General features: G+C 39.3%; 1 protein-coding gene across 2 annotated transcripts in view; it reads right to left on the bottom strand.

The window, feature by feature from the left end:
* LOC142194867 (uncharacterized) overlaps positions 1–19,958 on the bottom strand; it is a 38,418-nt gene extending 18,460 nt beyond the window's left edge. For both annotated transcript variants that reach the window (XM_075264284.1, XM_075264285.1), the window contains exons 1-3: positions 19,882–19,958; positions 14,598–14,656; positions 13,832–13,949 (exon numbers count right to left, since the gene is read on the bottom strand). In XM_075264284.1, the coding sequence (XP_075120385.1) occupies positions 13,832–13,949; positions 14,598–14,634 (155 nt within the window). In that variant the 5' untranslated portion in view covers positions 14,635–14,656; positions 19,882–19,958. The remainder of the gene's footprint in view (positions 1–13,831; positions 13,950–14,597; positions 14,657–19,881) is intronic.
* Between the last annotated feature and the right edge of the window lie 4,112 nt (positions 19,959–24,070).

Here is a 24,070-nt window from a genome sequence, read left to right as displayed (position 1 = left end):
CATCGCACTACTCCATATATGATGTAAATTACAGACGCCTCTCATCTTTTTCAGTGGTGGAACTTGCACTATTGGTGACTGACTAAATACTTTTTTGCCCCACTGTACCTAATACACATATTACAGAATAATGTGAACACATACCCAATACACATATTACATAGTAGTGTGAACACATACCCAATACACATATTACAGAATAGTGTGAACACATACCAAATATACATAGCATAATGTTTTCAAATCATTTAACATTGGGATTAATCATTTTAATGATTTTGGGATTACTGGACACATGAACTAGGCCTTATCACCCGGCATTAGCGCTTTACCTAATCTTACAAATTCTTTTGTAACTCCATATCTTATAAACCCTTCAGTGAGAATACAGTAAGTATGTCTTCCAAGAGAAGCACAGAGTGTTAAAACACCAAAGGCCAACTAATTCTATAGTAATACCAGTAATAAAGGATTTGGAACTAGATTTTCTCGAAGTAGATATGAATGTGATATTCAGGACCCATATATAGTTTTGGATAAATACCTTTTTAAGACATATTCAATTTTTACAACTTAGAGTAAAATACTTTATAATAAGAACTTATTTTTCTTTTATATATGAGCCACAGACACACATTTTAGTTATCTAATGGCCTGGGCTACAGTGTTATATAAAGAGATAAGCCTTTTCTGTGCCCCTACTGGTTAATCTTAGTTACTTCTTTAGTATCAAGTACTTGGTTAACAGATTAACAATCACTTATCCTTACTAAGCCTCTGAATGTCTTAACTTTTGATGAAGCCTATAAATATAGCGAAGAACATCTTGCCCAGTGTTATCAATTATGTCTATAAGTATACTGCTTAGTTTATTGTCATGATAATGTTTAAAATGATGTAAAATTTGTTAAATCTATGCATACAATAGAATACTAACAGATTTACTAATATCCCTGAAAGGCCAATAAGAGAATATACTCTCATTGACAAGAAAGAAATAATCCATCCATATAGACATGTCAGATCTGTATAAGTCGACTGAGTGCAGTTATTGTCTGACATTGGATCGAGGGCCCAGGTAGACCTCCAATACAGAGGACTGTTTGGTATTTCATCAGGCATGAACAACTACACAGTTTCCATGTCCACCATCCAGACACAGATGGCACCTTCATTACACCCCTTTCTCTCTGCCCAGTCTATTTCTACTTAGCAGAAGGATATTGGAAGTCACCGTTCCCACAAGTCCTGTTATTGACAGCCATCCACCTTCACCTTCTGAGAGACTAATACAGACTGGAATTGTATTGTCTATAAGCCTATTATTCAAGGAAGGAGCAATTATTCAAGGAAGGAGCACATTAAACTGTATTCTCTTGGCATTTTAATGTTTCTAAAGGGCAAATGACATTAGAAGTAAGCCCTGGGATGAATCTAAATGCACCATAGAAATTGATACTTGCATTCTGGGTTTACTTCCTATTGCTTGTATAATGCTGACATCATTCTCAGCACTGTACCCAAGATATAGACTGAGCAATAAGAACCTAAAGAAAATGTCCCATTACACTTCCATAGCTGCTTAGCACATACTTAAGGCTGAAGCCCCCATATTAGGTAAATGCAGTGGGTTTTTTGCTGCAGAAAAAAAAACTGCATTTTACAATATCAGCAAAGTCAATGAATTCTGACTAATCCCATCCATGCATTGCAGAAAAAAACTGCTGCAGAAAAGCTTGCGTTTTTTTTTTTTTTTTTTTTTACGTGTTGCGTTTTTGCTGCGCTTCTCATTGAGTTTTTTAGCTGTGTTTTGCAAAATGGGGCTGTAGCCTAAAAAGCTTTCTGCTGCATTGCATGTGAGTGTTCTGTATCTGTCCTGGTAGCAAAAAAGTACTTTGTAATACAAGAGCGATTTCCCTATGGACAGAGGTAATTGAAATAGTGGAAAGCGGTAGAAAAGCAATCTAATGCAAGACCAAAACATGATCTCAATGTAAGAAGAAGATTAAATGAGGCAGAAACAATTCTATCCACTGCTGTGGAGCAAAATTTTCATGATCTGTTACTACTATTCCAGAATGCTTAATATATGTTATATCAGGTTAGTTTTCTTAACTGACGTATAATTGTTTTATTACCCAAAACAGTCACAGTTCAGGGTTTGGATACACTAGAATCACTTGCAGACTGAGTAGGTTTCCTTATACCTAAAGGGAAACTGCAGGCGATTCCGTAGGCATAATTGGCATGTTATGATTTCCAAAACCACAACGATTTTGGAAATCGCAGCGTGTCCACTGCACCTTTTTTTCCACAAGGTGTGGATGGGATTTACTAGAATCTCATCCACCTTGCAATGATTGTAAAATGCTGTGGTTTTTGTTAATGAAGTTAATGAAAGTGGTTAAAAAATTGTAAAAATTCCTAAAATACCATCATAAAATGATTTTGGCAAATGCATTTTGTCCATTGAGTTGTTCATAGATTCATGGAAAGGTTTTTATAATTTTATTTTATCAAATCAGCATGGAAAGGTTAAAGTTCAAGATTCAGGGTCATTTTTGGTGAGCCGTTTCAGCATATCAAAAGTTAAAGCTAAAATCCTGGTTACACAAAGAGGGGTTATGCAAGAGATCTTTAGCATCTGTAAACCTGGATTGACCGAGCAAAGCCTTATCAACAAATTATCTTCATCCCCCTGTCCTACTTTCCACCTACCATGTATAGTATGTGTGTTTTGTCTTACCTACATTCTAAATTTCTAACCACAGAAACAGGGATATGAAATTGCTGTATATACGTACATAAGCTAAAAATATTATTTACTCATCCTCTGAAATAGACAATGAAACTACAAAGATTCACAAATACACAAATCTGTAAATATAATATTATAGATTATTTATATATTTAATTTTTTCTGTCCTTATATCAATTTCTGTTCCAGAGGCCTCACTCTATAGCTGTCAATCTGCAAGCCCTAAAAAATAAAAATATCTTTAAAAAAATTCTGAATGGGTGGCATTAGCAAAAAAAAAAAAAAAAAAAACATACAAACTATACTTGCCCCATTTCCTATGTTTTTTTGTTTTACTGCATTCATTTATAAAGCCAGATTGACAGGATACCGATATTGCATGGGCCGGTGCAATAATGATAATACCAAATGTACGGTATGTTATGTTGTACTATTCTTACAAACATGGAAAACATAGAAATAAAGAAGATTTTTTGAGCCACCATATTCTGACACCAATAACTTTTCAATATTGTGGTGTACGGAGCTGTATAAAGTTCCTTTTTTATGGGGAAAGTTGTACTTTTTATTTATACCATTTTGAATATTGTCTGATGTTTTGATAGCTTTATATATAATTTTTTGGTGGAAAACGAAAAATATCTATTTTGTGAAGTTACGCCCACACATGTTAGATTCATCCAGTTTTCTATTGCAAATCTCTCAACTGTGCCTTCAGTTCTATCTATATTCTATGTTATTAGTATAAGAGGCATAAATCCTACTAATATTATGATGTTTGTTCCTCAATCACGCAATACCCGCTCGACCGATTTGGCTGAAAGTTTCCACAAACATAGTTAATAGAGATGAGCGAACAGTGTTCTATCGAACACATGTTCGATCGGATATCAGGGTGTTCGCCATGTTCGAATCGAATCGAACACCACGTGGTAAAGTGCGCCAAAATTCGATTCCCCTCCCACCTTCCCTGGCGCCTTTTTTGCACCAATAACAGCGCAGGGGAGGTGGGACAGGAACTACGACACTGGGGGCATTGAAAAAAATTGGAAAAAGTCATTGGCTGCCGAAATCAGGTGACCTCCATTTTAGACGAATAGTGGATTTCAAATCCGGGTCATATGAGAATGTGAACTTTGTGACTATGAGACAGGGATAGCTGTACAGGCAGGGATAGCTAGGGATAACCTTTATTTAGGGGGGAATGTTATTAAAAATAACTTTTTGGGGCTCTATCGGGTGTGTAATTGTGATTTTTGTGAGATAAACTTTTTCCCATAGGGATGCATTGGCCAGCGCTGATTGGCCGAATTCCGTACTCTGGCCAATCAGTGCTGGCCAATGCATTCTATTAGCTTGATGAAGCAGAGTGTGCACAAGGGTTCAAGCGCACCCTCGGCTCTGATGTAGCAGAGCCGAGGCTGCACAAGGGTTCAAGCGCACCCTCGGCTCTGATGTAGGAGAGCCGAGGGTGCACTTGAACCCTTGTGCACCCTCAGCTCTGCTACATCAGAGCCGAGGGTGCGCTTGAACCCTTGTGCACACTCTGCTTCATCAAGCTAATAGAATGCATTGGCCAGCGCTGATTGGCCAATGTATTCTATTAGCCTGATGAAGTAGAGCTGAATGTGTGTGCTAAGCACACACATTCAGCTCTACTTCATCGGGCTAATAGAATGCATTGGCCAGCGCTGATTGGCCAGAGTACGGAACTCGACCAATCAGCGCTGGCTCTGCTGGAGGAGGCGGAGTCTAAGATCGCTCCACACCAGTCTCCATTCAGGTCCGACCTTAGACTCCGCCTCCTCCGGCAGAGCCAGCGCTGATTGGCCGAAGGCTGGCCAATGCATTCCTATGCGAATGCAGAGACTTAGCAGTGCTGAGTCAGTTTTGCTCAACTACACATCTGATGCACACTCGGCACTGCTACATCAGATGTAGCAATCTGATGTAGCAGAGCCGAGGGTGCACTAGAACCCCTGTGCAAACTCAGTTCACGCTAATAGAATGCATTGGCCAGCGCTGATTGGCCAATGCATTCTATTAGCCCGATGAAGTAGAGCTGAATGTGTGTGCTAAGCACACACATTCAGCACTGCTTCATCAAGCCAATACAATGCATTAGCCAGTGCTGATTGGCCAGAGTACGGAATTCGGCCAATCAGCGCTGGCTCTGCTGGAGGAGGCGGAGTCTAAGGTCGGACCTGAATGGAGACTGGTGTGGAGCGATCTTAGACTCCGCCTCCTCCAGCAGAGCCAGCGCTGATTGGTCGAGTTCCGTACTCTGGCCAATCAGCGCTGGCCAATGCATTCTATTAGCCCGATGAAGTAGAGCTGAATGTGTGTGCTTAGCACACACATTCAGCTCTACTTCATCAGGCTAATAGAATACATTGGCCAATCAGCGCTGGCCAATGCATTCTATTAGCTTGATGAAGCAGAGTGTGCACAAGGGTTCAAGCGCACCCTCGGCTCTGATGTAGCAGAGCTGAGGGTGCACAAGGGTTCAAGTGCACCCTCGGCTCTCCTACATCAGAGCCGAGGGTGCGCTTGAACCCTTGTGCACACTCTGCTTCATCAAGCTAATAGAATGCATTGGCCAGCACTGATTGGCCAGAGTACGGAATTCGGCCAATCAGCGCTGGCCAATGCATTCTATTAGCCCGATGAAGTAGAGCTGAATGTGTGTGCTAAGCACACACATTCAGCACTGCTTCATCACGCCAATACAATGCATTAGCCAGTGCTGATTGGCCAGAGTACGGAATTCGGCCAATCAGCGCTGGCTCTGCTGGAGGAGGCGGAGTCTAAGATCGCTCCACACCAGTCTCCATTCAGGTCCGACCTTAGACTCCGCCTCCTCCAGCAGAGCCAGCGCTGATTGGTCGAGTTCCGTACTCTGGCCAATCAGCGCTGGCCAATGCATTCTATTAGCCCGATGAAGTAGAGCTGAATGTGTGTGCTTAGCACACACATTCAGCTCTACTTCATCGGGCTAATAGAATGCATTGGCCAGCGCTGATTGGCCGAATTCCGTACTCTGGCCAATCAGCACTGGCTAATGCATTGTATTGGCTTGATGAAGCAGTGCTGAATGTGTGTGCTTAGCACACACATTCAGCTCTACTTCATCGGGCTAATAGAATGCATTGGCCAATCAGCGCTGGCCAATGCATTCTATTAGCGTGAACTGAGTTTGCACAGGGGTTCTAGTGCACCCTCGGCTCTGCTACATCAGATTGCTACATCTGATGTAGCAGTGCCGAGTGTGCATCAGATGTGTAGTTGAGCAAAACTGACTCAGCACTGCTAAGTCTGCATTCGCATAGGAATGCATTGGCCAGCCTTCGGCCAATCAGCGCTGGCTCTGCCGGAGGAGGCGGAGTCTAAGGTCGGACCTGAATGGAGACTGGTGTGGAGCGACCTTAGACTCCGCCTCCTCCAGCAGAGCCAGCGCTGATTGGCCGAATTCCGTACTCTGGCCAATCAGCACTGGCTAATGCATTGTATTGGCTTGATGAAGCAGTGCTGAATGTGTGTGCTTAGCACACACATTCAGCTCTACTTCATCGGGCTAATAGAATGCATTGGCCAATCAGCGCTGGCCAATGCATTCTATTAGCGTGAACTGAGTTTGCACAGGGGTTCTAGTGCACCCTCGGCTCTGCTACATCAGATTGCTACATCTGATGTAGCAGTGCCGAGTGTGCATCAGATGTGTAGTTGAGCAAAACTGACTCAGCACTGCTAAGTCTGCATTCGCATAGGAATGCATTGGCCAGCCTTCGGCCAATCAGCGCTGGCTCTGCCGGAGGAGGCGGAGTCTAAGGTCGGACCTGAATGGAGACTGGTGTGGAGCGACCTTAGACTCCGCCTCCTCCAGCAGAGCCAGCGCTGATTGGCCGAATTCCGTACTCTGGCCAATCAGCACTGGCTAATGCATTGTATTGGCTTGATGAAGCAGTGCTGAATGTGTGTGCTTAGCACACACATTCAGCTCTACTTCATCGGGCTAATAGAATGCATTGGCCAATCAGCGCTGGCCAATGCATTCTATTAGCGTGAACTGAGTTTGCACAGGGGTTCTAGTGCACCCTCGGCTCTGCTACATCAGATTGCTACATCTGATGTAGCAGTGCCGAGTGTGCATCAGATGTGTAGTTGAGCAAAACTGACTCAGCACTGCTAAGTCTGCATTCGCATAGGAATGCATTGGCCAGCCTTCGGCCAATCAGCGCTGGCTCTGCCGGAGGAGGCGGAGTCTAAGGTCGGACCTGAATGGAGACTGGTGTGGAGCTATCTTAGACTCCGCCTCCTCCAGCAGAGCCAGCGCTGATTGGTCGAGTTCCGTACTCTGGCCAATCAGCACTGGCCAATGCATTTCTATGGGGAAAAGTTAGCTTGCGAAAATCGCAAACTGACAGGGATTTCCATGAAATAAAGTGACTTTTATGCCCCCAGACATGCTTCCCCTGCTGTCCCAGTGTCATTCCAGGGTGTTGGTATCATTTCCTGGGGTGTCATAGTGGACTTGGTGACCCTCCAGACACGAATTTGGGTTTCCCCCTTAACGAGTTTATGTTCCCCATAGACTATAATGGGGTTCGAAACCCATTCGAACACTCGAACAGTGAGCGGCTGTTCGAATCGAATTTCGAACCTCGAACATTTTAGTGTTCGCTCATCTCTAATAGTTAATACACCCGATTGCGCAATAGGCTACTTTTCGTCACAATAGCGCACATACGTTTGTGCCAGGACCCCCACAAAACCCAAACTCACACCACCATCTCTGCAATCTCACACACTTTGGACCATAGCAAGCCACAAAATTCATATTGCCCTCTACAGCCTCGCCCCTAACCCCACACAATCTCATATACATATACTTTACCACTTTGCCCCTCACCTTAACGATACTCCAGGAGGCGCTCTATAACGCTCCGGAGCAGCCATGTTTGCCAACCCCCACCGCTATGACAATCCGCGACACCGCCCACCCATGTCAATACCCCTAGGCGGTCTAATAAATGAAAAAAAAAAGTTTCAAAAAAAGTGAAAAAAAAATAAAAACAAATAAAAAGGATTAAAAATTCAAATCACCTCCCTTTCCCTAGAACACATATAAAAGTAGTTAAAAACTGTGAAACACATACATGTTAGGTATCCCCGCGTCCGAAATCGCCCGCTCTACAAAGCTATACAAATATTTTTCCTGTTCGGTAAACGCCGTAGTGGGAAAAATGGTCAAAAGTGCCAAACCGCCGTTTTTTCACTGTTTTGATTCTGATAAAAATTTGAATAAAAAGTGATCAAAGCAATAACATTTCCCGAAAATGGTAGAACTAAAAAGTACACCCGGTCTCTCAAAAAAAGACGCCCTATGCATCCCCGTACACGGACGTATAAAAAAGTTACGGCTGTCGGAATATGGCGACTTTTCCCCAAAAAATTTTTTAACATAGTTTTGGATTTTTTTAAGGGGTCAAAATGTAAATAAAGCCATATAAATTTGGTATCCCCGGAATTTTAACGAAACACAGAATACAGGGGACATGTCATTTTGGTTGCACAGTGAACGCCGTAAAACCAAAGCCCGTAAGAAAGTCACAGAAATGCATTTTTTTCTTCAAATCCACCCCATTCTGAATTTTTTCCCTGCTTCCCAGTACATTATATAGAATAAATAATGGTGGCATCATGAAGAAAAATTTGTCCCAGAAAAATTAAGACCTCATATGACTCTGGGAGCGGAGAAATAAAAAAGTTATGGGGTTTAGAAGGAGGGGAGTCAAAAACGAAAAACCAAAATCCAAAAATGCCATCGGCGGGAAAGGGTTAACTTCAAATACTTCTGGCCCAAAGTCACTATGTAAAGTTTCTCACAACACCGTATAGCAGCTCTAATACAAAATAACTTCAACACAAAAGTCTCACGTACTCTCTGAATTACAGAAACAACAAGATACAAAGTTACATTTCATATCCCATACCTTATACACACTACGAAAACCTTACCCACCCCTGTATATACCCACTGCTACAATCACCGCAGACGAAGTCGCGGGGACCAGCTAGTATAAAATAAAAATCATATAATAAATGCTCTAAAAAGCCTAATAAAAAGAAATCATCAGGTTTAATGATTGTGTGTTCTAATAACTATGGATCTAAAGACAACTGTTAGATCATTCTGATAATATATTATGGAACAATCCTATGACGTCCCAGAGCAATACGACTTTGTCATCACGTGAATGCTTTTAGAATCAATTTTATGCTCATAAAACTGGAAATTAATAGAGATGAGCGAACACTAAAATGTTCGAGGTTCGAAATTCGATTCAAACAGCCGCTCACTGTTCGAGTGTTCGAACAGGTTTCGAACCCCATTATAGTCTATGGGGAACATATACTCGTTAAGGGGGAAACCCAAATCCGTGTCTGGAGGGTCACCAAGTCCACTATGACACCCCAGGAAATGATACCAACACCCTGGAATGACACTGGGACAGCAGGGGAAGCATGTCTGGGGGCATAAAAGTCACTTTATTTCATGGAAATCCCTGTCAGCTTGCGATTTTCGCAAGCTAACTTTTCCCCATAGAAATGCATTGACCAGCGCTGATTGGCCAGAGTACGGAATTCGACCAATCAGCGCTGGCTCTGCTGGAGGAGGCGGAGTCTAAGATCGCTCCACACCAGTCTCCATTCAGGTCCGACATTTGACTCCGCCTCCTCCAGCAGAGCCAGCGCTGATTGGCCGAAGGCTGGCCAATGCATTCCTATTGGTAGCAGTGCTGAGCCAGTTCTGCTCAACTACACCGTGTGCCGGTCAGCCCATCTGATATAGCAGAGCCAAGTGTGGATTCCTATATCCACACTCGGCTCTGCTACATCACACACTCGGCTCTGCTATATCAGATGGGCTGACCGGCACACGGTGTAGTTGAGCAGAACCGGCTCAGCACTGCTACCAATAGGAATGCATTGGCCAGCCTTCGGCCAATCAGCGCTGGCTCTGCCGGAGGAGGCGGAGTCAAAGGTCGGACCTGAATGGAGACTGGTGTGGAGCGATCTTAGACTCCGCCTCCTCCAGCAGAGCCAGCGCTGATTGGTCGAGTTCCGTACTCTGGCCAATCAGCGCTGTCCAATGCATTCCTATTGGAAAAAGTTTATGTCACAAAAATCACAATTACACACCCGATAGAGCCCCAAAAAGTTATTTTTAATAACATTCCTACCTAAATAAAGGTTATCCCTAGCTATCCCTGCCTGTACAGCTATCCCTGTCTCATAGTTACAAAGTTCACATTCTCATATGACCCGGATTTGAAATCCACTATTCGTCTAAAATGGAGGTCACCTGATTTCGGCAGCCAATGACTTTTTCCGATTTTTTTCGATGCCTCCGGTGTCATAGTTCCTGTCCCACCTCCCCTGCGCTGTTATTGGTGCAAAAAAAGCGCCAGGGATGGTGGGAGGGGAATCGAATTTTTTTGGCGTTTGCCACGTGATGTTCGATTCGAATCGAACACATCGAACAGCCTGATATCCGATCGAACATGTGTTCGATAGAACACTGTTCGCTCATCTCTAGAAATTAAGAGAAAATCCTCTGCCCAATGTGATACACAGATGTGTGCTGTATTACAGATGTAATTGTGCACAGCTATGCCTGCTAAAATCACAAATACTAGATTTCCCTAACAAATAGAGGCAAATTTGGGAAAGTAAATTTCAGTCATTTTTTTCAACTAAAAATCTGTCATCTAATTGGGAAAGCTTTGGGTTAAACACATGGAATTTTTCAAGCATGTTTGGCCGTGTAAAAAAGGACAGCTTATGTATACCTGTAAAAAAGTCTGGCTGCCTATTCATTATAGAATAAAATATAAAGTTATCACCCTCATCCACAAGGCTCTCCATAATGCCGCACCTCCCTACATTTCCTCCCTCATCTCTGTCTACCGCCCAACCCGTGTTCTCTGTTCACTCAATAACCTAACACTTACATCCTCTATTATCAGAACTTCCCACGCTCGTATACAAGACTTCTCCCGAGCTGCACCACTTCTCTGGAATGCTCTACCCCGGACAATCAGATTAACTCACAATTTCTACAGTTTCAAATGCAAACTAAAGACACATCTTTTCAGACAGGCCTATCACAATTTCTAATGTGAAACCTTCCATACTATAATTAGAATCCTCAAAATTTAACCCTCCTCTGTCCCCGCTCCCACATTACCCCACATGATATGATGCCATTTCAGGATAACTTTATTTGTCCAAGCTCCATCCACATGTTAAAGGACACGACTGTTGACGGCTCATAAAGTTTTATGTTTGTGTAATGACAGTCACCTCTATTACAAAAGTGTCTGACCTCTGGATAAGCAATGCCGCCCCTGCTACCTCTTGTGTCACTCCCTCTACCTCATAGATTGTAAGCTCTTGTGAGCAGGGCCCGCAGTCCCATTGTGTGAAATGACTTTCTCTGTAATGTATCTTTCTGTCTGTATTTGAACCCTACAAATTGTACAGCGCTGCGGAATATGTTGGCGCTATATAAATAAAATTTATTATTATTATTATTATATTATAGGTACATTCATGGTCTCGGTATATTCTGTAGTTACTATAGGTAGGTTCATGGTCTCAGTGTGTTCTGTAGTTACTATAGATACGTTCATGATCTCACTGTATTCTGTAGTTACTATAGGTAGGTTCATGGTCTGGGTGTATTCTGTAGTTACTATAGGGAGGTTCATGGTCTGGGTGTATTCTGTAGTTACTATAGGGAGGTTCATGGTCTGGGTGTGTAATAAAAAAGTCACAAGTGTCAGAATACAGCTACTCCAAGAAATTTTTTTTTGCTGAATCTAGATTTCTTTAGGGGGTTAATAAGTACCAAAATCTATAAACCTCTGATATCCATAGAATCGTACCGACCCATAGAATAGTGGACACACATGGAATATTAAATGATACCATTACAAAGTACAATTTGTCCCGCAAACATTAAGCCCTTATATGGCTCTATGAACAGAAAAATAAAAATGTTATGGCCTTTGGAAGGTGGGGAGTCAAAAGCGAAAATCGAAAAATATATGGCTGGAAGAGGTTAATAGATCTAAGGTTATGTTGACGTGTTGAATTTGTGTCATTATTATTCTGATTCTGGAATTAAAATTCCTTCACTTGTAAAAATCCATACATGTCACAGCAACAGCCTATTCAGATGTAATACTGTATGTGCTACATGTGAAAGTATCATTTGGATGTTGGACTCTGTAGACTCATAACATAAAAACACCGCTCAATGAGATTGGGACAGGATGGTTAGTTTGATCTGGAACAGTTGAATCTTATTTAGATATTATGGAAGGCCTCAAAGAGAAGAAGGGTGAGTAGCATTGATGACGTAAAAATACCGCGGGCACCAAGACTAGATATGTGACATCTGTATAAATGATCATCCGCTCATTGTTTGTTTTCCTCGTGGTAGACATTAAAGTGCGAGCGCACTGCAGACCGGTGTTTGGAAGGCTCATGACTGCAACCCCCACCAAGTCTTTCTCCCTTTTAAATTACACTGCTGTAAAGTGAATGCGGCACGGTCTCCCGGTAATGATAATAGTGCTTGTGTTGCCTGGATACCAGAGTCAATCTCTCCGAGTGATATGAAGCGACCATCATCAAAGCTTCAGTATCTGTGTATCCGAGGCTGTGCGATCTAAGCATAGCAATGATCTCGGCTTTAATAGTTTAAGGCTATTCCACATTCACATTGCCTCCTATTGACATTTGTCTGGCTAGAGCTGCAGCTTTTAGCCCAGAAGAATCATGATGTTTACTATGGCCTGAAGGGATTGTACTTCATACAGCACCACTAAGCAGGGTATCGAAATAGATTTTTATTGCTATATACCATAACATTGATATTTTGGTTAAATAATTGTTAAACTGAACATTATATGATTTCCTTTTCAGATATTTACCAAAATTAAGAGCGATATTTCATCTCTTTTGTTCCCAATAAAATTACCAACTTCTACCAAGTATTCATCAATTCAATCAAAATTCTTCTTTTATTTGCTGCCAGTACACGATATCCAGATCACCAAATCTCCATATTTCAGGATTGCAATACTATCAATAGTTTCCACTCTATGGACTACTTAAATTCTCAGGAGATACTTCAACATTTAATTTTGCTCTCAATATTGTGAATTAAAGAACATTTCTTGCCTTCAAGATTGTGGAGTAAATTCTGGGCTTAATCACTAATATTTATTCCTGTTGACATACATTCATTATTTCGAGGAGCCGAGCAAGCATCAGGTGCATGTATCTTAATATGCCAAATACTTCTAGGAACCAGATCTAGGGCCATGGTCAGTACTTTTGCATTAAATGCCCCTATTTAACACCTCGTTCGCTAATAGGATTGTTAGGATTCCTAGCAGGCAGATGGCAGGCAAGGACGTTAAATACTTTCGGCAAAGATGTGTGGCGCATGTAACGCCTCATGATAACAAAAGCCTGCCCACGTGTTATGGTAACATCACATACATAGACTGGCTTCTAGATTGTATGGGGTAATGGAAATTTGCTGCAGAGGAAAAAATAATGTGCAGTATGTAATATGTAGCTTCTAATGTTTATTAATGGAGGGAGGTTTCATGGGGATTTTGCTGCATATTTTTACATTGCAATTGGAGACATCTATGACAAAATTCCACCTGAAGATTATAAAATTCTATGAGAATATTTTCCCCAACATGTCAAGACATCTGACATTGGGGGAGAGTCTGGGGACCCTCATATACATTAGACTGATAGTTTATCATGTTGGAATCACTAGGTTTATTATTATTATTATTATTATTATTATTATTATTATTTGCCTGAATGTATGGACACAATTATAGGTGTGTATAGAATAAACTTTGCTATGTATTCATACAGTATCAAAACATATTGAATAAAATACATGCAGGCAGCTAAAGACAAGAACAGAATGAAAACTGAACCATAATTCTAGTGGAGAAGAAATCGATCACTTACGATCCAAGAACTTCCATAAATACAAAGGTTTCACGTATGTTGTTTGTTTGTTTCTTCCAAATGCAAACATTCTCTTCTTCCTTATGACTCATCTTATCTATAGTGGACACTGTGAATTCTGCAGATATAAGAAATATTAATGTTACCTGTGTTATTAACCACAAAATCTTATCCTGTAAATACAGTGTAATAATAGAAACCTGAACAGTAACGTCCCCAGTTACAGACTATTGTAATATCATCATTATTGGCAGATGCTACCACTGTTCACAAGATCCAAAAACTGAATGGTAATGGAGGCAACTCAACTATCCACTAGTATATGTTTTTGGAAAAAACAAGGGTTAAGCATGTTGTATGCTAATATGCCTGATCCTTTTTACAGCCCGAAGCAAATGGCGTCAAATGTGTCTGGCAGTCTCATTCTCCCTGTGGCAATAAACATCAAAACTTTACGTCTCCTGGCTACTAGCTCTGATGGTTCTGGGGATCTAAGTAATGCAATATTGAGTAAACACTGTATAATCCCATCTTCTGCATTACATGAAAACATTGGTATTGTTGGATTTACAATTAAGAGACTGGAAATCTGGAAGATACAGGAATTAAAGTATAATTTCCCCATAGGCGAACAAGGCCCAGTATGGTCTTATTCATAACATGTGGACTCAAAAATTATGATTCAAAAGATATATAGGTATAACAGTTCTATGTCTATTTAACAATCCACCATTGTCAAAATGTACTTAGAAGAAAAATGCCTTACCAACTGGAGAAAATGCAGCCAACTTGGCACTTGGCATTTTAGCTGGTGTAAGAGCCAACCTGAAAGAAATAGAACAATGTGATTAGGACTTGACTGATAAGACTATGCCATGGGAATAGCCTAACTTGGACAGAAGCTCTTGACTGTAGGATATATTACAGGAAAATAATGGCAGTAGATTCTGAATCTGATTTATTAGATGTAAAAAGTACATTTAATAAGTTGAAATATGTTGGAGAAATATATCTCCAAAGCTCTGCTTATACTAATCTCAATATAAAGTAAGACAGCCATGACTATTACTGTATGCTGGATTAAATTTCCGATAGATGCTGATGAATACAGCTGGACCCATTGACTTTAATGGGATTTATTGGCAATGTCAATAAGTAACTAAAGCTTAAACCAAATACTTTGATAATTTATGCCTGGTTTACCTCTGTGTCTCTTGTAAAGAAAGATAAAAAGTAAAAGTTATTCTATTTTTATAGTCACAACTGCTCTCCTATCTGTCATGACTAACATCACCATATCAGCTTGTTGAAATCCTTCTATAGCTTCTGACTACTGGGTTTCTTTCTTCTGGGGTTCCTAAAAAGGTACCCCCAAAACAGATAAAATTAGATAATATTTAGTTCAGATTCAAGCTACTCAAGTATTTCATATCTGCTCCTGGGTCAGGGGATAATCCTACACATCAGGGAGAGTGTTTGCCTACATAGGCAGTACGGAGACTTACAAGTCATTCCTGCTCCGCTAGGGATTCTGGGTAAAAAATATGCAAATCTATTCTCCAGGATGTAATTAGGAGAACAGTGCACTCTGTACACCGCCCTCTAGAGGGAAGCATCCTTAACATCATGCATGACTCAGTTATAAAGTCTATTTAATCATGATGCGGATTTAATTGCCAAATTAGTATTTTTATCCCAAAAGGAACAGATTCCCAGCTATGGACAGCGCTGTTTCGGCCTATTGGGCCTCCTCAGCATAGCGTAGGGATACTGATTTGGCAGAGTGAGAGAGTATAGACCAGGGTGTACACATCAGGGAGAATGTTTGCCTACATAGGCAGTACAGAGACTTACATCTGTTCCTTTTGGGATAGAAATACTAATTTGGCAATTAAATCTGCATCATGATTAAATAGACTTTATAACTGAGTCATGCATGATGTTAAGGAAGCTGCCCTCTAGAGGGCGGCGTACAGAGTGCACTGTTCTCCTAATTACATCCTGGAGAATAGATTTGCATATTTTTTTACCCATATCTGCTCCTGCTCATTCTCAACAAGCGTCGTATTGCATTGAGATTTGTGAGGGTTTCTAGATCTAAATAGGATTTATTTAATATAAAGGCTCCCTCTGGTGAAATCATACTTGTACATTAGTACATTAACCGCATCTCTCTAATAAACATGTATTCCATGCATTAGCCCCTGCAGGAGATGGGGTGATAGAGGTAACAGGAGAGGGGCAGTTTACTTCCCCGCAGCTGCTCTCAGCATTATCAGCTGATAACAGGTGTCATTTATAGGGGCTGTATTATGTCAGTGTAGAATGGTCATGATGGCTGTCAGCACCGGAGTGAACAATTTTCTGTAAATAGTAACAGTAAAATGATTAGACTGCGTACATTGTCTATGATGCCATGGAGCCTTTATTGTGTGAGTGAAGGAGATAATACATCACAATTCAGCCCATTCGCCTCTGGCTGACACATTACAGGTTATAACCCCAATTGAAAATGTTCTGTCTGTATTTCTTTCCATCAACTGTAATATATTTTGTTATTGCTTCCTGTGAAACCACATATTAAGTGATAATTTTTGTGTAGCACAGAAATAATGATGTAGTCACCTGAGTTAGGCCCGTGTTATATGATTGTATTTCGCTTTATTATTGGTAGACATTGCCGATACTAGCCAGACTCAGTAGGCTTGAATTTAGTCATATTATATCATATCTGAATAGTCACATGTGACCACGGCAGAGTCTGAAGCAGGTGGTAATTGGAAATATTCTTTACAGAAATCCTATATATTGCTTAGCTTTGTGGTCACATTGAATTAAAGAGCTCAAACTGTAATAATGGTAAATTACCTGAAAATAGCAATGGCAATGTATCTAACTGGCAAAACACTCCTTGTAGATTGCCTTATCTGCCAATAAACAGAACACCACATGCCAAGCAGCTAAATATAGTTAATTTCACTCCATCTGTTGTGCTGTAAGCTGCGGACCTTGCTGAGCAGCCCAAATGGCAGAACAATTATGTGCAGAGAAATGGACCCATTGCAATTACACGCCAGTCTCTAAATGATTTATTCTCACTGGTCTGTTATGGCAACTATATACAGATTGCAGACAAAGATGGGTCCAACTCCTGGAGATGCACTAATAGTCATATTTAGGACCTAACACTGGCATGGAAGTGGAGAAACTGAAAATAAGTATCTATAACTGAATAATCCAATGATAGATGTGTATAGATAGATAGATGTATATAGATAGATAGATAGATAGATAGATAGATAGATAGATAGATGTATATAGATAGATGTATATAGACAGATAGATAGATAGATAGATGTAGATAGATAGATAGATAGATAGATAGATAGATAGATAGATAGATGTGCTATGCTAGATTCACTAGACATATGGGCTTTACATTCAGTTGGACAGTATACAGGCGCCTACATCTGCCTTGGACTCGCATTAGGGCTAAGTCACCACATTGTGGAAATACTTTTTTTGTTGTTGCAATTTTTTGGAGCCAAAGCCAAGAATGACTGTACAAGGAATGGGAAATATATAAGACATAGTAATACTTCTATCTTTTGCTCAATCTATAACTATGTTTGGCTAAAAAAAACCTCAACAAAATCTGCACTCTAGCAGTGTTACTGAAAAGTGGGGCCTTAGCCTAAATCAGTGTATAAGTGAAGGTATACATTTACAGTTTTGCTACTGTATTGAAAAGCAAAATCGAGAGTATGTCATAAGACATTTACAATAATGATATAAGAAGTATAGCATTCAGATGCTGACTGGATTTTCATATCCAGTCCATTCAAAGTATTAGTATACAAAAATAAGACAATGTAACAGATTTTAATGAAATTAGCTAAATACAAAAGTATACGTTTCCCATACATATACAGTAGATGGCAAGTCCTAAGGCCTGGTTTACATCTGCGCATTGGTTTTCATTTGGGGAGGGAACCAGCATACCCCATAGACCATAATGGGATTCGTGTAGTTTCTGCCCAGTTTCCACAAGAAAAATGCAGAGAGAAAAGTTCTGCATTTTTCATGCAGAGAGGAGAACAGAATGGCCCGAACATAGATGTGAACCTGGCCTTGTTTCTCCAAAAACATGTTAATTTTAGCTGTGCAATTACAAGTGTTTTTCTTATATATTTAATAGGAGAAGAAAACGTAGCAAACACTTTTTGCATAAAAATGTTGCAAAAAATGTGTTTTTCTCATGTTTGTTTTTTTTAAACTGTGTTTCACTATGTTGGAGACTTCTTTTAGAAGTTCTAACACAGGATTTTTTTTTATACTACAATTCCAATTACAGATACAGATCATTTCAAATCCTAGCTCTACATATACCCTAAATATTTACCAGGGGTATATTGCATATACAAAATATTAATATTAATATTAAGGGTAAGACTAGAATAATACTTTACGGAATCTTGAAAGAAAAAAGACGTGACTTGTTATGTTTTCAGACATGTCACGTTTTAGGATAAAATAGTTATTGCTGTATATTTACAGCAAGTGAATAGAAACGGCCAATGGCAAAATTCCCATGTTTCCTTCTTTTGGTAAGTAGCTTGTCAGTCACTTCCCATTATATATATTTCAAAGTTTGAGAAAAAGATTTTGCATAGCATGGGATAATTCAATAAGTTACTTCCTATTCAAAGGACAGATGATAACTGGGGCGCTTTGCATGGAGAAGCAGGACAGACAGTGTGTGCTGCTCCATTCATTTCAATAGTCAAGCCCTGTTGTTCCTATATCTTTGGTGGTCCTGCGGACATGAAAGTAGCGGCATGTGTTATCTGCCCTGTCTCTCCCTTGAAAAATTTGATGTTGTCAGAATTCACCGATCACCATGCTACCTCCTATACTTTGGATAGGGGTTAACTTGCTATACTCCTTAAAGCTAGAAAATCCTTGCTGTGAGTGCAAAATTTCCTCCTCCTAAAAATGATCATGTAAATTTACATTTAAAAAATCCTATTCACACTATGCAGTTATGAACTAAACAAACTGTAGGACTTGTTTAAGAAAACCAAAAACTATCGTACCTACATATGAAACCTGTTCTTTTTTTACATTATTTTTACCCTGGTTGGAAAAAGTATTTACTTTTTGGGTAAAATGCTGTTACTTTAAGGTTGATAGCAAATTGTAGTTCTAAACACATAATATTTTAGTTTTTATGGCGTATTTGGTATTTTTTGTGTATTCCATTTTATTCAGGCATTTATTCTTTATAACACTTGATAATTACAACACAACAATTAAATCACCACCAAAATACTTGCAAAAGACTCTGTGAAAAACTCATGAAAATCGCGGTGTCATTTACAAGCACTTAAAGCATTAATATAATATATCCACTAGCCACAAACAAAGAAAAAGAAACTTTTTCCATGCATCAAGCTAATCTTAAGGTTCCCATAAAAGTGAATATACTATGTGTCAAAGATCGGGATATCCCTTTAAAGGAATTTCACTGGTTCCTATATTTCATTATTCAAGTCCGCATAGCTCCTTGAAGAATGTCTTAAGATCGATAGACGTCTGACTGTCATAAAATGATGTCTCACTGTCATAAGCCTTCAGGGACTTCTATTAATTTAAGAGCAGATTTGACTTTTCAATGCAATTAACCAACATGTTAACAACCAAAAACATCACTTATCTAACAATCTTGTGGAATTTTGTTATGAACATTTTATGTAGACAGTCAAACACATAAAAATTGTCTGTGAGTCATTCCTTTGGATTATAGGATAATGGGACATTCGGCGATTTCATAGGAGATAATGAAATCTCATATCTATCTATCTATCTATCTATCTATCTATCTATCTATCTATCTATCTATCTATCTATCTATCTCTCTCTCTCTCTATCCATCCATCCATCCATCCATCCATCCATCCATCCATCCATCCATCCATCTATCTATCTATCTATCTATCTATCTATCTATCTATCTATATCATATATGATTAATATGAAATAATTCCTACCTGAAGTCCAGAGAGACAAGCAGCTCTTGTATGCCCAGCAAGCACAATACTAAACAAATGTTGTCTTAAGCAAGGCTTGCAGGGAAAGCTAATGAGAGGAGTGTCCTATAAGATTATACAAGAGAGCAGGGACTAGACAGACACGTGTGATCTTAAAATACAAAGCTGTACAATTTAAATCTCCTTAGGTGTCCATCACAGTGTGCTGGCAGAGGACCAGAAGGTCAATGAATTTGACCGTATCTGGTTTGAGAAGCAGTTCTCTAGTTTCCGCATAGTATATGCTGCCTGACATCTCTGCTTTGTATAATCTACCTAGAAACATAATTGTAACGCTAAAATATGAATTCATATGTTGACCTTGTCATCACCATGGCAGCAATTGTGGAATATAGGCATGTCATTTTCAGGAATTTATAGGAAATTCTTGCAATCTGAAACTTAAAGTGCCCATGCATAAAATTAAAACAACATGAAATATGATTGCGATTGCTATTGTAATAAGTTTCCATAAGTCAAATATTGTGGGTCTGAATACTGGCAAGGCTGTCAGCAGGTACTTCAAGGACAATGTCATACAGAGATAAGTGTGCTTGGTGCACAAACCTATAGATTAACTTTTTAGTATTTTGCGTAATGTTCAGGATATGAAGTAGTTCAAGAGGTCAATAGAATTAGAATAAATCAGAATTCACAGATTAATGTTGATAATTGCTGATTTCCCTCCCCAGATTTTTGCACTTAGCGTCTCATACATTCTCTAACATAATACCCATTCATTACAAAGAAAGACATTGTAAATATAGAACATTAACTCCTTTCCATCATCTGCCGTACTATTACAGCAGATGATTGGTATTTAAAGATGGCCATTGCTACCTGGTCTCCTCGGTAATGTACACTCTGTTCACTCTGATTGCAGGCATTACCCTGTGCTGAGGCCCCCAAAGTAGAAAAAAATGACTAAGGGGCGGGTCCCCACTGGCCTCATACCTCTTCCGTTGCAGGTCGGTTCCCACATGGCAACATTGCAGTAGCAGACCTGTTCCTGTGGTAGCCTGGAGACTTATGAAGGCTTCCAGGCTTGTTCTTGGAATGTTACTATTGTGGCTGTCCATGACCAGCCTCAATAGTAATCTAGCAAATCTCCTCTAGACTGCAATACAGTTGTATTGCACTCTAGAGTACTTGCAATCAAACAATTGCAGGTTTAAGCCCCCTAGTGAGGCTAATAAAATAGAAAATAAATAAATACAAGAATTAATAAAAATATTAAGAAATAATAACAAGAATTAAAAGTTCAACTCAACCCCTTTCCCTAGAATACATATAAAACAAACAAAAAAAATACTGTGAAACACATGTACATTAGGCATCCTTGTGCCCGGTGAATGCCATAGCGGGAAAAAAAATCAAAAGTTCTGAAACGCGTTTTTTTTTTTTTACTGTTTTGCCACTGATAAAAATTTGACTAAAAAGCGATCAAAGAAATACACATTCCCCAAAATGATATAACTAAAATGTACACCTGGCCCTACAAAAAAACTGGGTTGGCCTGGGGCTCAGGCACCCTTTTGATATTTTTATGATCCCTTGAAGGTAATTCCTATTTTCTTTAAGTATAATTACGTTGGTTGTGTTCTGATGTTATTTTTATATTTTTATTGTGAATCCACCCCCAGTGTGAACAGTTACCACCATTTTAGATTTAGCTATAGGTTAGCTATGTTGAGTTTCATGTGTTATTGTTACTATTAATTTGTACACTTAAAAATGGGGCACTACATCCAGAAACGCGTAGTGTACTTGGACATGAATAAAAGGGTTTTTTTTTATTGGAATGGGTTAAACAAAGACATTCTGTTTTGCCTGATGGTCTACTCCTGGCCTGATCTTCTAGGGTGATTTGCAAGTGTCCTGGTTATTCCAGCGATGTACGGTGATCAGCAGCAGTACCCTTGGTCTTACCATTTACTGATGATACACTTTTCATTCTCACCAGTAAAGAGTAAGAGACAAACCTACCATCACTCTATTCTCCCTATACAGGTTCACACTTCTGTGCCTCTCTTCTCTGCTTCTTTTTTGTTTCATTTAAGCTATTCTATCAGTTTTCACTCCCTTAAACTATCAAAAAACTTTAGATTTTCTGCTGGAATTTGGCCATTAATAAAGTTTGAAATATACAGCACACCTATAAAAAAACTAATTTTATTTCTTTTAGTGAAATCCTTCACTGAAATCCAGTTTCTGCCTCTTCAGTATTCTATTCCCTGTATGGGGTATACACTCTTCACCATTGAATTAAACAATTCTAAGAAGGGCAAGCTGTAAGATTATGCAAATGAAGAAAGTAGCAGATGTCACTAAATGGTCACATTTTCAAGTAACAAAGGTTTTTTAGCCACTTGAAACATCAATAATCGGGTGAAGTGGTGGGTGATGATTGTGCGATGTGCCTGTTCATTTATGTGCCCTTTGTACAAATTGAGGGGCACACAATCCATAAACTGAAAGACTTTGGTTTATCTCACCTGCAGATTGCTGTGCGTCTAGGTCTCGGTTCAACATTGCATTGATGGTTGGGAGATATTTTGAAAATGAGTCTGTGCGTATTGCAATGTTATTAACCCCTTAAGAACACAGTTTTGCCCTTCAAGACACAGTCCAATTTTTCAAATCATATGTTTCATTTTATATGGCAATAACGTTGGAATACTTTTACTCATCCATGTGATTCTAAGAAGGTTTTCGACAAAATACCATACTTTTTTAGTGGTAAGTTTTGGCCAAGACTGCCAGCCTACAATAAACTATTTTTGAGGAAAGGGGGTAATTTGGAGTGTTATTATTGCTTTTATGTCTTTATAACACTCACAAGATGCAGCAGCTCCACACAACAATGCTCTCTGTGCCTGGGGAACAATCTGACAGAGATGGAGGAGCTATGACGTTACAAGCAGTATCAGGTCCAGATGTCTTCTCTCAGTACTAAGGTGGCTCGCAACAGCAAGTACTGAGGAATACAGGGCCGAACAAGACAGTAATGTCCAGTTTTATGAAAGTCCTTATATGACTATGCTGCAGGCACAAAGGTCACCTCTGCAGCCGTTAATTTATATGAGCTGGTTGGGAAGAGGTTAAGTAACTTACGGACAGTTTTATTTTGAAGTTATGTGCTCTCCTCTTTACTACTGATCTAACTTCACTATAGCTCACTACGCGTGGCCTTAGCCTAAAGTTAGACAGTGCAAACTCAGACTAGACAGTCTTAAATTTTGCCATATTTACCAAAGTCTCTAAAGATGTTTGATAAATCTGTCGCACTTTTAGACTCTATAGCCTAACTTTACACCTCCTATCATTTGGCTTAGTTTGTACTAATATAGGAACATTTTTGGTGTACAGTGTTGCAGCATAGGCCATATCTACTTTTCTAACAAGTGTCCAAAAAGACTTGATAAATGTTGCACATCTCTGTGTGTATCAGAGGTTCAGAGAGAAGGTGCTGCACAGGGGAGCACATAACTTCACAATAAAGCTATTACCAAATTAATCAGTATTATTACACTATACAGGCTCATTTTCAAATAAAGGGGTCTTTTGACTTTAGGGACTAAAATGTATAAAAAAAACTTAAATAATTCCACAACCCTTTCTGTCATCCTAAACACTTTGCAAAACCCCAGAAGTTTACTCATATATCTTGCCTCTTCATACGTAGACCTTCATCATTTTCGGCTACAACATTGCCTACACATGACAAGCATATAACTGCTTACTTATATTTCAGCTAATTGTATCTAACCTTTATATCTTACAAATTGTAACTTGTTATGGTTATAATTCTTTTAGTTAGTGTATTTGGTGCACATTATATATTTATTTTCCATACTATAACTGCGACAGTATATTACTTTGTATGTATGTACTTGCTATAAAGTATTGCTCGTAAACTGGCACAGGATGTATCGGCACTATACAATGGCTATATCAGAAATAATTAATATTGTATAGACTGTATTTATTTTATCGAATATATATATATATATATATATATATATATTGATACACACCACATAAAGAAGTATTATATATATATATATATATATATATATATATATATATATATATATATATATATATATATATATACACACACACACACACACACACACAGCTGTTTATA

This window comes from Leptodactylus fuscus, chromosome 2 (genome assembly GCF_031893055.1).
Source record: "Leptodactylus fuscus isolate aLepFus1 chromosome 2, aLepFus1.hap2, whole genome shotgun sequence".
NCBI classification, from domain to species: Eukaryota; Metazoa; Chordata; class Amphibia; order Anura; family Leptodactylidae; genus Leptodactylus; species Leptodactylus fuscus.
Note: the sequence above shows the minus strand (reverse complement) of the source record. Positions and strands in the feature narration are given on the sequence as shown.